The following is a 16,684-nucleotide window of genomic DNA, read 5'->3' as shown; positions in this document are numbered from 1 at the left end:
AAAAACCAACAACAAAAAAAACAACTTTCCACTTTGTACACCTCTCAGCACGCTTCTAGTTGCTAGATGGGAAGCTGCCCAGACTGATGAATTGCTTTAAAAAGCCAATTAGACCTTCAGATTTACTCACTTTAATTTTAACACCCTCCATGAAATTTTGCAATTTGCTAAATGAAGGTGCTGAGGAAGATTGTGACCTTGTTTATTTCAGCCTTTTCTAGAAACTGCCCTCCAACTCCCAAACCCAAAGCAGTACCTCTGTTCTCATCCCCAAATGGCCCATACACCACAAAAGGCAAACAAAAGCAAAACCCCTGTCAACTCTCAAGCCATTCCAAAGGGGTCCTGGACAGTGTGGCTAGTGTTACCCCAACCTCCAGGATGGGCAATGTGTGTACTCTTGGCATATGAATTTTGCTCAAAGATTTGGGAAAATATTTTTATATTAAAGAAAACCAGGTTAAATTGTGGAGTAGAACATCAAATTCACTTTATTTTTTTAAAAAATGATGCATTTCCAGACTTTCTTGCAGGCAAGGGGGCCTCCCTGTTTCAGAGCCCCATGTGGGTCTCCCCTGGAGTTCAAGAACACTATTGTAGAAACGTTTGAGCATTGCTGGCCCTGAGCCCGGCCTGGCTTTGGGCCTCTCCCCTGGCTTGGGCTGCAGCTCCCCAGGGGTATCACGTTCCTGTTAATATTTCCTCACGTTTCTAAACTCACAGCTTGTCAGCGCAGGCGAACCTGAGAGCTATTGCCAGTTTCCAGCTTGCTAGTTTCATAAGAGGAAATTGAAGAATCAGCAATTTAAAGGACTTCAGATTTTGGGAAACCTAGGGGACGTCCAGGTTTCCCAGGCCAGGGACCCTTCCAGAATTAGCTGCCTCCATCCTTTAATCCTACAGGAACTTTGGGCCTCAGTGTACGCGCAAAGGACTTCACCTCCACCCACCCATCCATCTCGGGCCCATCCGTCACCCTATAGTTCGGTCCTTCGCAGTCCTGCCTCTTCACTGCATTATCTGGCGCCGTGGGAGCGCTTAGAAAAGTTTGGTGAATTAATGACTCCTGGTTCTCAAAAAAATGCATCATAGCTCAAGGCTGGTGGAGGAGCGATAGTTGGATGGGAGGAGGGGGGTACGATTCCCCCTGCGGCCCAGAGAGAGGGTCTGGGGTCAGTGTTGGAGGACTGGAACCAGCCTGATCCAGGGCGCAGAAGCACGAACTCAAGTTGGCAAGGGCAGCCTTTTCTTTCTGCCCTAGATACGGGGGCGGGGACGCACGCAGCCCAGCAGTCTGGCTGGTGCAATCTCCCGCTCGACTTGCACTGATCAAAAAAAAAAAAAAAAAAAAGGCTTGAAACTGTAAACCGGAGGGGGGAGCAACGGCTTCCGGCCTCGCTAGTGAGAGCGACCAATGGGGATGTGAACCCCACTGATATGACCAATCAGGGCAGGGCCAGCTACGGCGCGGGCCAATCGGGAGCGCCGAAGGGAGGCAGGGGGTCGGTGACCAGCTGCAGACTCGCGCACTCCACGCGTTCCATTCTCTACCGCTGACTCTCCTCTCGTGCTGCAGCACCATGAACGCTCCGAGGCAGGTGGTCAATTTCGGGCCCGGGCCAGCCAAATTGCCGCACTCGGTAAGTCCCAGCGACTGCGCGCGGAAAGTGCAGTCCGGGCGTGAGCACGTGCAAGTGGTTGTACATCTCTTGCGGTTGCTGAGCATCCTGCACCGGAGGCTGTGCATCTCCGCGCGGGGCGCGCTCTCGCTCCGAGTCCACCAACCGCTCTGCACCAGCGTGCACCAAATTCAGGATCTCGTAGGTAGACTTCTGGAAAAATGCATTTGGGGTAGAAGCTCGGGAGGCATGCCTGAGCAGCTGCTCAGAGGCGTGCACGACAGGCCCGCCGGGGCGTTGCGGGCACGCCGTTGTAGAACACCTTGGAGACTCCTGCAGACTTCAGGCCCGGGTGTGGGCGCGGCGAAGAGAAACCTCTCGTTCTGCGTTGGGTGCGCGGGGCAGTGCAGAGAGCCAAGCAGAATTGAGTGGATGCACGCATGAATGGACACTGTGTGAATGAATGGCGAACGGGATAGCGTTAACCTGGGGCGATTGCAAACTGGAGGCTCGCGCATGGTTCCGGTAAACAGTGTTCGGGTTGGCCCGCACTTGGTAACATTGCTTTTCAAAAATGTAAATTTGAAAGTCGTCTAATCCCTCGTTGTCGTCCCCAGAACCTATCCTTCCCAAAACTCCGTTTCTCCGCTCTGTTTTGAGCGTAGATTATTTATTTTTTTAACCGGTTGTCCCCCAACGGCATTAGAGTATTTATACTCTGGTAGGCCTTGGGCTCTTAGCCCACTTCGCTTCACTTTGTTCTGGAGCAAATGAATGATTGAATTCTCCCCGGGGCCACAACCAGACCTTCAAGTGCAAGTGGCACTCTCCCTGCCTTCCCAACCCCCAGGCAGGTTCCAAGCCCTTGGCTCCTCCAGCCCCAACCCGTAGCAGCTGTGAAGGCAAAGCCTCTGATGTGCCTTGAACGCGCTGACAGGCTGTCGCCGCTGCTGTGAGATTTTCATTTTTCTAAACAGGATGACTCTGATAATATGTTGTAGCAACTTGGGACACCGCCAAGTACTTTTACAATTACCTTTTGTTGAACAGAGTAGAAATCTCCCTGGGACAGAGCCTCCTCTGTATTGTAAGAACAGAGAATCTTATAATTTTAGAAGGGGAAGGACATCTTTTCTAGGGGCAGCTCTCACAGCGGAGAGAACAGGGCTTTTCTTGGCTATTGCAGTCCATTTTAGTCCAGATTCTCTGCTGGAGCAGGGGAAATGTTTTCATGCTCTCCTCACCATTTTCCCCAGTGTATCTTTTGGATTCAGAGTATTGTTCCCTGTGTAATTATGCATTTATTATAATGGCAGTTGTCATCAGTAATATAGTTATTTATTATTTATTTTCTGGGGAGGATTTTTACCCTCAGATGCACCCTTGAACCTGGGGGGGGGGAGGTGTTGCTTTGTATGTAACTTGATTTAATTTAATTAAAAGGATTAGAGAAGTTTTTCAAACTTTGAATGTAATCACAATGGAAAATATATGTATATTTTACAAAATGACCAAGTACATACATGTAATTCTAACTAAAACAAAAGCCTTATGAAATAGCCCAATTAACTATGACATACACAATTTGTATTTTATTCTGCTCTCGTCCATTGAATTTCATTTAAAAAAATCATTGTGACCCACAAAAACATTTTGCAGTTTGAAAAAAATAAACTTCACTGGATTAAAGGAGCTGTGCTTTATGGTTGGAGTCTTAAAACTAATGATTTTGGATGCAAACTTACAGATGTCTTCAAGGAATACCATCTAGAAGAGAAATACACTTAAAATTTCAAAGACACTTCTATCACAGATGGGTGTTTCTGTTTACTAAAGGGAGGGATTCATTAAAGTTTATTTGATCAGCTATTGCTTATAAGCACCCAGGAATTTGCAAAACAGTGACAAATTCTTGAACCCCCTTTTTGGTAGAGTCTCTTTTTTGTCTAATTCTGTATTCAAATACTATTTTTTCAGACAAGTCGCAATCCGGTTTAGATGGTTTTATGATGTCCTCCTTGGCCTGTATCTGTTAAGGAAACCATCTCTGATGGCGAGATGCTTCTGTAGATGTCTTACCTCACTTACTTTGTGCACAGTTTTTGAGCTTTTCTTTCCCTCTTTTTACTTAGTGACCTTTCTCACATATGCAGAAGTAGAGAGGGAACAACAAGAGGCCATTCACTGGCCCATCTCTGAGATTTAACCACTATGGACATTTTTCTAATCTTGTTTCAGCAACTCCAGCCCCCACTCCCCACACACGCGCATACATACACACACACACCCCTCTCCCTTTCTCCCCTCCTACTCCAGGATTATGTTAAAGCCAATCCAGATAGATATCAGTCCTTTCACTCACAGACATTAGCTAGGATCTCTGATGAGGGTTTGATATCTTTAAAACATTTGGGGGGGGGTGGACTGGAAGGGAGATTGGAGTGATTGAACACAAAAGAAAAAATCGTAGACAGGGACAACAGTGTGGTGATTGCCAGGGGGAGGGGCACGGGGAGATAAATGGTGATGGAGACTTGACCTGGGGGGGTGAACACAGACTACAGTGTACACATGATGTGTTGTAGAATTGTGCACCTGAAACCCATATTGTTTTGTTAACGAGTGTCACACCAGTAAATTCAATATAAAAGGAGATAATAGGTATTTTTCCTTTCAGTTTGTAGTTATTTTCATTTTACTTGCCTTTGGGAAACAAACAATGGGTCTGGTCACCCTAGCTACGAGCTGCGGTGCCAAGGCAGAGATTTACAAGGCATTTAGCTGTGGCCCCCTCACTGCCCCCCTCTTCATTTCCTGACACTGGGATTGGTTGGCACTAAGCTGGGTCCTGCTGGCCCTTTTGTTCCTGTGAAATAGAATGTAGTTGTAAAACCAATAGCCACAGCCACCGTCACAGCCGCCTGGCCCGTGCAGGTTCGCATTGGATCCAGACAGATGGTAATGAAATAATGGAGCCAAGAACTGGTGGGCCATTATCTTTATCCTAGCTTGTACCCGGTGGGCGAGAAATACACACAGTGGGAAAACACTTCCCTTTCCATTCAGGGCTCCTAAAGCCACTGATTTATCCAAGTTTCCTAGAATCAGAGGTTCCTACCCCACCAGCCTTATTCACCTCTGTTCGCCATCTCTTTCTCTTTGCACAAACTGGCTTCTTCAGCACTCCGCCATCTTGGCTGCCTCTCCTCTCCTCCATGTGGCCTTTTTCTGTTCTCCTCCAGCATGGGCTCCTCTGCCCCATTTTATAGTGTAGAAATCAAAACCTTTAATTCAATATACAAACAAGGAAGTCTCCAATACAAAGTCACTTATCTGAGGCATAATGGGATTCCTCATGAGCGAGCACCACCCCACATCTTGCAACAGTTAAAGGTGTGGGGAAAAGCTTAATCTTAAAACTAAGCCTTAGGGCTTGACCTGTGGTGGCGTAGTGGATAAAGCATCAACCTGGAAATGCTGAGGTCGCGGGTTCGAAATCCTGGGCTTGCCTGTTCAAGGCACATATGGGAGTTGATGCTTCCAGCTCCTTCCCCCTGTCTCTCTCTCTGTCTCTCCCTCTCTCCTCTCTAAAATGAATAAATAAAATAAAAATTAAAAAAAATTCATTTAAAAAGAAAAAAAACCAAAAAACTAAGCCTTAGGCCTGTGATGGTGAACCTTTTTATAAAAACCGCCCACTTTTTCTTTTTCTTTCTTTTTTTTTTGTATTTTTCTGAAGCTGGAAATGGGGAGAGACAGTCAGACTCCCGCATGCGCCCGACCGGACCCGCCCGACACGCCCACATGGGGGGCGATGCTCTGCCCCCGGGGCCTTGCTCTGCCACGACCAGAGCCACTCTAGCGCCTGGGGCAGAGGCCAAGGAGCCATCCCCAGCACCTGGGCCATCTTTGTTCCAATGGAGCCCCGGCTGCGGGAGGGGAAGAGAGAGACAGAGAGGAAGGAGGGGGGCGGGTGGAGAAGCAAATGGGCGCTTCTCCTATGTGCCCTGGCCGGGAATCGAACCTGGGTCCCCTGCACACCAGGCCGATGCTCTACCACTGAGCCAACTGGCCAGGGCAAAAACCATCCACTTTTGCAATGCTGGTCAACCTGGTCCCTCCCGCCCACTAGTGGGCATTCCATCTTTCATGGTGGGCCAATCGCGACGCCATTTGATTGCTCTGCTTCACCCACCATGAAAGCTGGAACCCCCACTAGTGGGCGGGAGAGACCAGGTTGACCAGCACTGCAAAAGGGGGTGGTTTTTATAAAAAGGTTCGCCATCACGGCCTTAGGCTATGACAGCCCTGCCTGTGAACAGCCTGTCCCCCACACCCAGTACAAACTATAAGTGAACAAACATACATATTTACAAACTTATTTGACCAACAGTAGTTATGGGACTGCAGGGATCCAACAAGACGGGTCGAGGAGAGGGCCGGTGCATACAGCTAAGTCCCCCTCTGGAGCCTCAGGTGAGAGTTCTCATAGGCAAATTAGGGATAAGAAAATCACCCTCATGGCTCAGTTGTTGGAACCAAAGATTGGTACATCAGTCGTTGTAAGTAGCGTATCTTAATTCTGCGGGTTACATAGAAACACCAAGGCAGGATACAGAAGAATTTTTAGGAGGAGATTTATTAATAAGCTGGCTGCATATGACTTATATGGAGTATAGCTAACCCAAATCGTGTGCCCCCAAAATAGCCCTGCCGCTAGTTATATAGACTTGACCACATACAGGTTGGGGGAAAAGGAGGGGGAGCATGGCACAATAATCAATCATTAACATGCTTACAACATTGGTCTATAGGATCTATAAAAACATTCCTACATATTAAAACTTACAAGGTAACACAATAGTGATGTTGTTTACATATCAAAGACATTCATAAATTTTTTAGTGTCTACCTTCCATGCCTTTGTCTAGAGGTATATGTTATTCTCAGGTCTCCAGGAGGGGAGGAAGAGTTAAAATCAGTGTGGGATATGCAAACATTTCTTATTGAAAGGGAAAGGAAATTCTTCAGATAACCTTTATTCTTTCAGAGAACTATAGTTAAACTAAATGACCCAATTGTCCCTGTAAGCCAGGAAGCTCCCACATCCTTCTCCCTCCATTCTCTAAAGAAAGGAGGGGGCAAGAGGCCGGACTTTTACTCTTCGAAATGGCGTTGCCAATACTAACTTTTACAGTTCTTTGGCACCTTACCACAAGTCGCTCCTGGCAGAGTCTTACTTCACAGCAGTTGATTCCTGATTCATGCCCCCTCCCCCACCAGTGGCGCACCTTAGACCAAAAGTGTGGAATAATCAAGGTATCGGTTTAGTTTGGGGCCTAGTTGATTTTTTGTTGTTGTTTCCTGAACCCAGAACTTTATGCATTTTGTACTTTTGCTTTAAGATAGTAGGAAATGAGATTGTGGAAGGGACATATTCTAGTTTTTCCCAAAGGTTTCATCTTGACAGTTAAAGAGTTGTTGTCAGAAAAATTGTATACTTGGTCATTTTCTTTGAAATCCAAGTTACTTTTTTTTTTTTAAATCTCCTTTAATGCGTGACTTTGGAAAACCTGTATCCTAGTACCAATCACATTTGGTAATTTCATATTCAACTTTTGTGAAAATTGCATCTTCTGGGCTCTGTGGGAGGAAGGGGGTTGGCTGTGGGGGGGGGCCGGGGCTTTCGTATCTGCTGAGCCCCATGGTAGACCCTGTCTCTTACCCCGCCCCCCTCCCATGTTTGTATGTCCAGAGGGAGAGCTGTGTAAAGAATATGCAGATCACTTATTTTCTTTATTTTTTTTTCTAGGTATTGTTAGAGATACAAAAAGAAATACTAGACTACAAAGGCATTGGGATTAGTGTTCTTGGTAAGTTTTACTTTTGGATTCTGTGTATGTTCAGATTTCAAAAGGAACTAATCTAAAAGCATTAAACCTGCAGTTTCTATAGGGTCTTTCTATAGGCCTTTGTTGATGTATTTTTGTTTTTATTATTTTACTTTTTTTTTTTTTTTTTTTTTTTTGTATTTTTCTGAAGCTGGAAACGGGGAGAGACAGTCAGACAGTCCCCCGCATGCGCCCGACCGGGATCCACCCGGCACGCCCACCAGGGGGCGATGCTCTGCCCACCAAGGGCGATGCTCTGCCCCTCCGGGGCGTCGCTCTGCTGCGACCAGAGCCACTCTAGCGCCTGGGGCAGAGGCCAAGGAGCCATCCCCAGAGCCCGGGCCATCTTTGCTCCAATGGAGCCCCGGTTGCGGGAGGGGAAGAGAGAGACAGAGAGGAAGGAGGGGGGGTGGAGAAGCAAATGGGCGCTTCTCCTATGTGCCCTGGCCGGGAATCGAACCGGGGTCCCCCGCACGCCAGGCTGACGCTCTACCGCTAAGCCAACTGGCCAGAGCCTTATTATTTTACTTTTTAAGAATAATTTTATTTATTGATTTAAGTGGGTGGAGGAGAGAAAGAGGAAGCGAGAAGCATTCGTATATGCCTTGACTGGGCAAGCCTGGGGGTTCAGTCCGGTGACTTCAGCATTCCAGGTCGAGCTCTACCCACTGGGCCGCCACAGTTAAGGCTGTAAATGTATTTTTAAATTTTAATAACTTTAGTTGCATATTTGATGGAAACAATTTTGAAATCAACATAAATATAAATGCTGGTGAGATTTTCTCCATCTCAGCATTCCTGGCTGCTTTTGCTATTCATAGGATCTGAGATTAGAAGGTTCTTACTGTACCTTTGCATCCTAATGTATTGAAAGTTTATAATATCACTTTATTTTCATTTAGTTTCTACTACACTTAAACATGAACTTATTAAAAGTTTAAAAGTACATAAGCTTTGCCCTGGCCAGTTGGTTCAATGGTAGAGTGTCCATCTGGTGTGTAGATGTCCTGGGTTCGATTCCCAGTCAGTGCACATAGGAGAAGCGCCCATCAGCCTCTCTTCTCTTCCCTGTCTCACTTGTCTCTCTCTCTCTCTCTCTCTTTCTCCTTCTCTCCCTCTCGTCCCCTGCTGCAGCCATGGCTTGATTGGGGCGAGTTGGCCCTGGGCGCAGAGGATGGCCCCATGGCCTCCACCTCAAGTGCTAAGGAGAGCTTGGTTGATGAGCAGTGGAGCAACATCCCCAGATGGGCAGAGCATTGTCCCCTAGTGGGCTTGCTGGGTGGGGCACAGTTGAGAGCCCTCCTCTCATGGAATAAATAAATAACAATAAAATAAAAGTATATAAGCATTTTATGAAGATCTGGCCTGTTAATAATTTCATTAAATTTTCTTTATATTATTGGGGAAGAGGACCTTTGACTTCTAAACTTTTGTATTTAATTTCCTCCCTCCCTCCCTTCTTCCCTGCCTTCCCTTCTTCCCTCCCTCCCTCCCTTCTTCCCTGCCTTCTCTTCTGCCCTCCCTCCCTTCTTCCCTGCCTTCCCTTCCTCCCTTCCTCCCTTCTTCCCTGCCTTCCCTTCCTCTCTCCCTCCCTCCCAAGAAGGGAGAGAGATGAGAAGCGTCAACTTGTAGTTACATCACTTTAGTTGTTTGTTGATTGTTCTTCGTGTGTGCCTTGACCAGTGTAGGGGGGGCTTAAGCCATGGCAGTGACCCTTTGCTCAAGCCAGCTACCTTAGGCTCAAGCCAGTGACCTTGGGCTTTAAGCCAGCAACCTTTGGGCTCACGCCAGCAACCTGGGGATCACGTTTGGTGATGCCATGCTTAAGCTGGCGAGCCCATGCTCAAGCCAGCGATCTCAGGGTTTTGAACCTGGGACCTTAGCGTCACCACCACCAGTCAGGCTCTTTTAAAAATTTTATTTTTGTAATTTTTTTGTAGTTCTAAAGACTGCATAGTATTAAGAGACTATAGGGTTGACTATTCAATATAGTTTCTGTGGCTTTGGGATATGTAAGACTTAGGTGTCTGGGAGGTGAAATGACAGTGTAGAATTTTGTACTGTTGTCCCAAAGGGCCACATAGATTTCTCATGTTTGTGAGAAAAGGTGAGAAATCACAGAGATCAAAATTTTTCCACTTGAAAAATCATTCTGCTGTGATTTAAGGCTCCACTGCTTCCGATTTGAAAATCAATTTGGATTTTCTCCTAAATGCAGAGAGCCTTAGCCCACAATTTTGAAAGCAAAATAGTTGAAAATTCTGTTTATTCTTTTACTTGCAAGTTTTGTTGTTCTTTCTGAAGCTACTCATGTTTGTTTGGTTTTGAACTGGAACTTATGGTGTTGATCTTTCCTTCCACAGAAATGAGCCACAGATCATCAGATTTCTCTAAGATTCTTAACAACACAGAGAATCTTGTGCGGGAATTGCTGTAAGTTTATAATTTCAAAGACCAAGCTGTGTTACTTTTGTTTGGTAATATATATACTGGGGCATCTGTTATATTATTTTCTATACTTTGCTGTTTAGAATATTCTGTAAGTAAAAATAGTCTTATTAAGGTTCTCCCACATTCACTAAGTTAGCACATAATGCTTTTTCCTTGTTCTCCATCCTGGTATTTGTACTTTTATTTTATGCAGTATATCCAAAGATTTGAAGTTGGTATATCTAGGACAGATTTTTTGGCACTGTAGAAGTTCAGCTGGCCTAAAAGGGATTTAAATGACAAAGAAATGGTCATCTTTGTCGGCATTATTAACTACAATGGCGTTCACTGGTTTGGGAAGTGGGTTTCCTCCTACCTGTCAGAGTTACGTGGTTGGGGAGAAATACTAAAAAAATTCAGCCTGACCAGGCAGTGGCACAGTGGGTAGAGCATCACACTGGGATGCAGAGGGCCCAGCTTCGAAACCCCGAGGTCACTGGCTTGAACATGGGCTCATCCATCTTGAGCGCAGGGTCGTTGGCTTAAGCGTGGGATCATAGACATGACCCCATGGTTGCTGGCTTGAGCCCAAAGGTCGCTGGCTTGAAGCCCAAGGTCGCTGGCTTGAGCCCAAAGTCACTGGCTCAAACAAGGGGTCACTCGCTCTGCTGTAGCCCCCCCGGGTCAAAGCACATATGAGAAAACAATCAATGAACAGCTAAGGAGCCACAACAAAGAATTGATGCTTCTCATCTCTCTCACACACATAAAAAAATTTAAACTTTGGGCCCCACCCAGACTTGCTATCAGAATCTCTGTAGAAACTTAATTTTTAATAGACTCTTTGGGTTATTTTAACAATTTTGAACTGCAGGAACTGCTGCTTCGAGGACCTCTCCGAGGCGATAATATACACTGCTTTTTTTACCCAGAGGAAACCTCATTCTTCAATGCATTGCAACTTAAAGGACAGGTTTTATAATAATCACATAAACAAATATGGTAACCTTGGAAACACTTTTTTTTCTATTCACAAAATTAGTGCATGTTCAGGATAGAAAGTTTAGAAAAACAAACACAAGTTAAAATGAGATTATCTATAACTCCATTCATCAGGGGGCAATCTTTATTAACGTTTTAGGGTCCATCCTTTCATTCTTTCATTAACAAAATTGAAATTGTACTGACTGTTTCATTACTCTTCTTTCAAATTGCCTGGATAAGTGCTTTGGATGGACGGCCTTGGTTCCATCTTTGTGAGGAGTCGTAGGAGCCTATTGCAATGTGAGTGTTCATAGCCAGTGATCATCTGTTTGGCTTTGAACACCAGGTCCGCCTGCCGGGTCACATGCCGTGTTCACAGAGCAATCCTATCGTCCATGGAGGGAGGATTTGGAACCCTGGCCCTATGTGGCCTCTGCCTCACATGGCTGTGAGCGTCTTCAGACTGGACTCCCAGTTCAATTCACGGGCCCATCTCCTTGTCTCCTAACCATGTTCTTGTCTGGTACCCTGTACCTTGGCCTCTGTCCAGTGTCCTTCCCTCCAATTTTTTGGCCTTGTTTACTGCCCTGCATCTGAGTACCACAACCCTGGAACCCTGCCTGTGTGCTTTGCCATCCTGCTGAGCACGGATATAGGCCGGCTCAGAACCAGGCATTTGCACATCACCTATTTCCCAAGACTCGCTCACGTTCCCTGCCCTTTGGTACTTACGCCTCTGCTGGAGCTCTGTCCCCCGCTGTCTGCCTTCTGTCTGCCTGCTCCTAAGATCCGACCTTTCACAAATGCGTGGGTCTGGGTTCTACAGCCTAGTCTTTCTGGAGCTGGTCTTATCCTACTTAATTTTCCATGTTGGAGTAAAAAAATTCACTCTTAATCTTTGTGTGTATTGGGTGCCTGATTATGTGATTAGGCCTAAAACACGATCAAGATCCCTGTCCAGTGTCACCCTGGGTCATAGCAGGGCCAGCACGTCCTTTTAGGACTTGGTTGCAATGGATGGAAAGAAGCCCAGCTCCCGGCTTAACCGAAAGAAGGAACGTATTGGCACGTGCTTGCTCTCTCTCCTGAGCACGCCTGCGCCTCCCCCGGTCCTCTATTTAAAGGTGTGTTACCTTTGTCTGTCTCTCTCTTAAGTTCTGAGGGTTCTTCCTTTGCCCCTGTAACTTGTTTCCTGAGCCCACACAGCCCAGCTGGCTCACTTCTACCTCTGCAACTTTCGAAATAAACTTTTGCTTATATTTGGGGGGTGGGGGGTGGGGAAGAAATGTATTACCTTGTGTGATGGAAGTGCCCACGAGTGATTTGGGAGCTCAGATGATGGCAGGAAGGTCTTCTCCATCTCCTGGCCCTGCTTTTTTATGCGGCAGTTTTATCAGATGGCCACCATTGGTGGCAGGGTTAGTTCCTACAACTTCTTTCTTTCCCTTAATAGAAACAGCTCTTCTTTCCCAAAAATTTGATCAAAAGTCATGGAACCAATCCCCGTTGGCCAGCCTGGGTCACATGCTCGTCCCTAGAGCTGGGGTTGGTCACCCTGGAACTGTGTGGACTGAGTTGTAGCAGGGTGATTCCATAAAGGAGCAGCGGGGTATGACTAGCTTCTGTCTAGTGGACATAGATTTCCACCACAGGGCCGATAAGTAGCTGTCCACGAAGTGAATGGATACGTGAGTGGATTGGGGAAGGCAAGGTGGTAATGGGACTTCCCCGTATTTCTTGGTCCACATCCCCCCCGAGGTAAAGTGCTGGCAGAGCATTGCTCATTCTCCGGCTTTGACCCTCTGAGTCTCTAGTTACTGCCTCTTGTGCTTCTGCCCAGAGCTGTTCCAGACAACTACAAGGTGATTTTTATGCAAGGAGGTGGGTGTGGCCAGTTCAGTGCTGTCCCCTTAAACCTGATTGGACTGAATGCAGGAAGGTGTGCCGACTATGTGGTGACAGGAGCTTGGTCAGCTAAAGCTGCAGAGGAAGCCAAGAAGTTTGGGACTGTGAACATCGTCCACCCCCAACTTGGGAGTTATACAAGTAAGTGCTGGCAGCGGAGGCGGACGGTGTGATGTTGACTGGTGGGTGGTCCCTCCTCAGATGTCCGGTCACCCCTGCTCAGGATAGTCTGCAGTTGTTTTTATTTTTTTGTTCTTCCTTGTCAGTAGTTGGCTCGATACCATTTCGATTGGGTGGCTGTACTAGTTAGGACCACTAAGTGGCTGCTGCAGAAAGAGCATTCATAAGCTCACTTTGCCGAGAGCCCAGGGTCTGGTTTGGCTTTAGATGTGGCTAAATCAAGGGCCTCAACACTATTCCCAGGTCCTGGTGTTTCTCACTGTCTCCTCCGCGGTAGCTCCGCAGTCAGGAAAGCTGTCCCCTCAGTTTTAGAAGATGGCTGCAGGCTCTCTGACCTTATATTCTCCCAAGTTTTGGTGCCTGTGCTCAAGTATTCCAGTAACAGTCTCAGGTCCCACGTGTCCCATTCCAAATCAGGCACGTGACGGCACGTGAGTCACATTCTACTTTGGGGCTCACACGGGCTGAGAGGGAGGTAGGCTGGAGCCCCAAGAGGAAACTATTGGACCATCCATGGACACAGGATGACAAGAAAACCCCCCAAATAATTACTCCATCATTTCTGTAGACTCAACTGTCGGCAAGGTGAGATCGGTCATACCTCTAAGACAGGGGTGGTGTTTATAATGTGAAATGGACAAGGTGCTTTTACTCTTGAATGCTTTGGAATCGGTCTCACTGCTGCGGGAGGGATGTGATTCCTGGTTGACACCATCAGCATAAGGAAAGAGGGGAATAAAAGTGTGGTGTCTCCAACCTGTCTTCTGTGATAGAAATTCCGGACCCAAGCACCTGGACCCTGAGCCCGGAGGCCTCCTACGTGTATTACTGTGCCAACGAGACCGTGCATGGCGTCGAGTTTGACTTTATCCCTGACGTCAAGGGAGCAGTACTGGTTTGCGACATGTCCTCAAACTTCCTATCCAAGCCAGTGGACGTTTCCAAGGTAGAGTATCAAAGAGGGGACCCCAGTGTCTTGGTTTTTGACAAAAAAAAAGGTGAGGGAGCCTGGGACCCGCAGAGGCCCTGAAGCCAGGGTAGCTTTTGGTGCGCTAGCCAATAGTTGTTTGTTTATAATGGGACTGTCAGATGTTTAAGTCTTGACATTCCCAGCCCTGTGTTCATGATGACCTCACAGGCTCACACTCAAGTCCTTGGGGAAATACCTGCCAAGGACTTTTTGAGAGTAGCTCCTTGAAGATTTTTAGGGCAACACGTTGGAGGTGGCGTGCTGTCTTCAAGGGAAGATGCAGATTATCCAAGCTGGGGGGGCCATGAAGGAGCCCCACCTTGCCTTGCAACTGCCTCACCTCCCAGGACGCGCGAGATCGCGGACTTTCCGTGGCACACCAAGGTGGGCGGTGGGAGTACTGTACCCAGGTGCCCGCAACAAGAATTGAAAACTAACCGACTAAATAGTGATCTGCCTTTTAAAAACAATTGTGGTAAAATATACTTAACATAAAATTTGTCATTTTTGAAGTGCAGTTCAGCGGCATTAAGCACATTCACACTGTGGTGTAGTCAGGCCCACCATCCATCTTCGGAGCTTCTCATCTTTCCAGACTGAAGCTCAGTGCCCATTGAACACTCCCCAGGCCTCCCTCCCCCAGCTCCTCATGACCACCATTTGTGCTTTCTGTCTCTGTGAATATGACCACGTAGGTTACCATGTCTGAGTGGTATTCTGCAGTATCTGTGCTTTTGTTTTTTTGTTTTTTTTACAGAGCCAGAGAGAGGGATAGACAGGGACAGTCAGACAGTGACAGAGAGACGAGAAGCATCAATCATCAGTTTTTCGTTGCGCATTGCGACACCTTAGCTGTTCATTGATTGCTTCCTCATATGTGCCTTGACCGCGGGCCTTCAGCAGACCGAGAGTAACCCCTTGCTTGAGCCAGAGGCTGGTGAGCTTTTTGCTCAAACCAGATGAGCCTGCGCTCAAGCTGGCAACCTTGGAGTCTCGAACCTGGGTCCTTCCGCATCCCAGTCCGATGCTCTATCCACTGCGCCACCGCCTAGTCAGGCATATCTGTGCTTTTGTATCTGGCTTACTTCACTTAGCAGATTGTCCCTGAGGTTCGTCCATATGGCAGCACATGTCAGAACTGCATTCCTTTTTAAGGCTGCATAGCATTCCATCACATGGAGAGTTTGGGCATAGCCTGGTAGGCATCATCAGTCGCCGTGCACTGGCAGTTCTGAACACTGTCAGCTGTAAAAGAGTCCTCCTGCAGGGCCAGGCGGTCTTCTTTCCCACTTGGGACACCACTTGACTTTCCTAGGTTTTCACAGGGAGATGTGGGGAGAGGGTTCTGTTTTCTAAAGTCTCTTTTCTCTCAGGTAGCTTATCCTTATTCTTTAGCACTCTTCTGATTGTCCCTTTATACAAATACAAATGGATTAAAAATTCTAGCTTGTTTGGTTACTGAGGACAGTTAGCCTCCCTATTTTAAAGACTAGCCTGGGTATAGATGGAAAGATGCAGAGTGAATATGAGTGTGTGTATGAGGTCTTTACAGTGATGGGCATGGGCTAGCCCCTTCCGGGGAGAAGGGCCAGGCAGACGCCAACCTGCGGGCCTCTGAACTCGCGAGAGTCCCAGGTTCCTTTAGTGAATACACTGAACAGGAATAGAACAGTCACTTTCTCAGAAAAATCGTGCTTTGGAAAGAGGTTGGGAAGTTAAGCTACATTTAAGAAAAATGACCAGGTTCGTCTGTGTTTTTTTCGTCTTCAGTTTGGGGTGATTTTTGCCGGTGCGCAGAAGAACGTTGGCTCTGCGGGGGTCACGGTGGTGATCGTTCGTGATGACCTGCTGGGGTTCGCCCTCAGAGAGTGCCCCTCGGTCCTGGAGTACAAAGTGCAGGCCGGAAACAACTCCTTGTACAACACACCTCCCTGCTTCAGGTAACTCAGGTGTGCTGCTTGTGGGCCGGTGGAGGGCTCTCTTTCCCGTCAAAGTAGAGGTAACTTTACAGGAGAGTGTGTTTCCACAAACCAGTGGTCTGGCCTAGAGACCCTACTAGGACTCTGTCTGGCTCCTGTGTCCCTCGTCACCCTCTGTGCACTGTTTGATCTCTCCTAGCTTTTTTTTTGGGGGGGGAGGGTGTTTTTGTTTGATTTCAGTAGCCTTGGTGGTTCACCATTAACCCCGAAGCTCTCTGCAGGTGAAATGCTGTGGCTGCCTCTCGAGCAGACAGTGCAGACGAGAAGGACCCAAACCCTGGGCCTGCCCTGTTTTCTTTTCTTTCCCTGCTGGGCCTGCGCAAAGGAAGCTCAATGCTTGGCTGCAAACGTACTGGCTTGGCACAAACGGCTTCCTGGATTTTACCCAATTTGCAGGGCTCCTGTTAGCTGCCCGGCAGGCTTCTTAGCCTTCCCACGATCTGTTAATTCATTTGGGCAAACCTGTGTGGCACCCAGGTTTTAACAATTGCCTGAGAGATCTTACTGCTGACTAGCTGTGGGAAGGGGTCTGTGCAGCAGGTCCCGTCAGAAGTGAAGTGATACTCGTATCCTCCTCACTGGGTTGTGGTGAGGATGGAATGAGTTGATATATGTATTTAATGCTCTCAGTGAGGGCCTGGCACTGGAGTTTTTCATTTGTCAGATGTTAGCTGCTGCAGTTACTGTTTCTGTCACTATTAGTTCTCAGAGCCTCAGCAGGGGAGG

The 16,684-nt window shown here is 47.3% G+C and overlaps 1 protein-coding gene across 1 annotated transcript in view; it reads left to right on the top strand.

Annotated features, from left to right (window-relative positions):
• The first annotated feature begins 1,500 nt into the window (after positions 1-1,500).
• LOC136324325 (phosphoserine aminotransferase) overlaps positions 1,501-16,684 on the top strand; it is a 36,855-nt gene continuing 21,671 nt past the window's right edge. Inside the window, exons 1-6 of the mRNA XM_066257041.1 lie at positions 1,501-1,640; positions 7,432-7,492; positions 9,874-9,943; positions 12,765-12,970; positions 13,783-13,955; positions 15,750-15,919. Coding sequence (XP_066113138.1) covers positions 1,581-1,640; positions 7,432-7,492; positions 9,874-9,943; positions 12,765-12,970; positions 13,783-13,955; positions 15,750-15,919 — 740 coding nt within the window. The 5' untranslated portion in view covers positions 1,501-1,580. The remainder of the gene's footprint in view (positions 1,641-7,431; positions 7,493-9,873; positions 9,944-12,764; positions 12,971-13,782; positions 13,956-15,749; positions 15,920-16,684) is intronic.

This window comes from Saccopteryx bilineata, chromosome 2 (genome assembly GCF_036850765.1).
Source record: "Saccopteryx bilineata isolate mSacBil1 chromosome 2, mSacBil1_pri_phased_curated, whole genome shotgun sequence".
Classification (NCBI taxonomy): domain Eukaryota; kingdom Metazoa; phylum Chordata; class Mammalia; order Chiroptera; family Emballonuridae; genus Saccopteryx; species Saccopteryx bilineata.
This window is presented reverse-complemented; position numbering and strand designations above follow the sequence as displayed.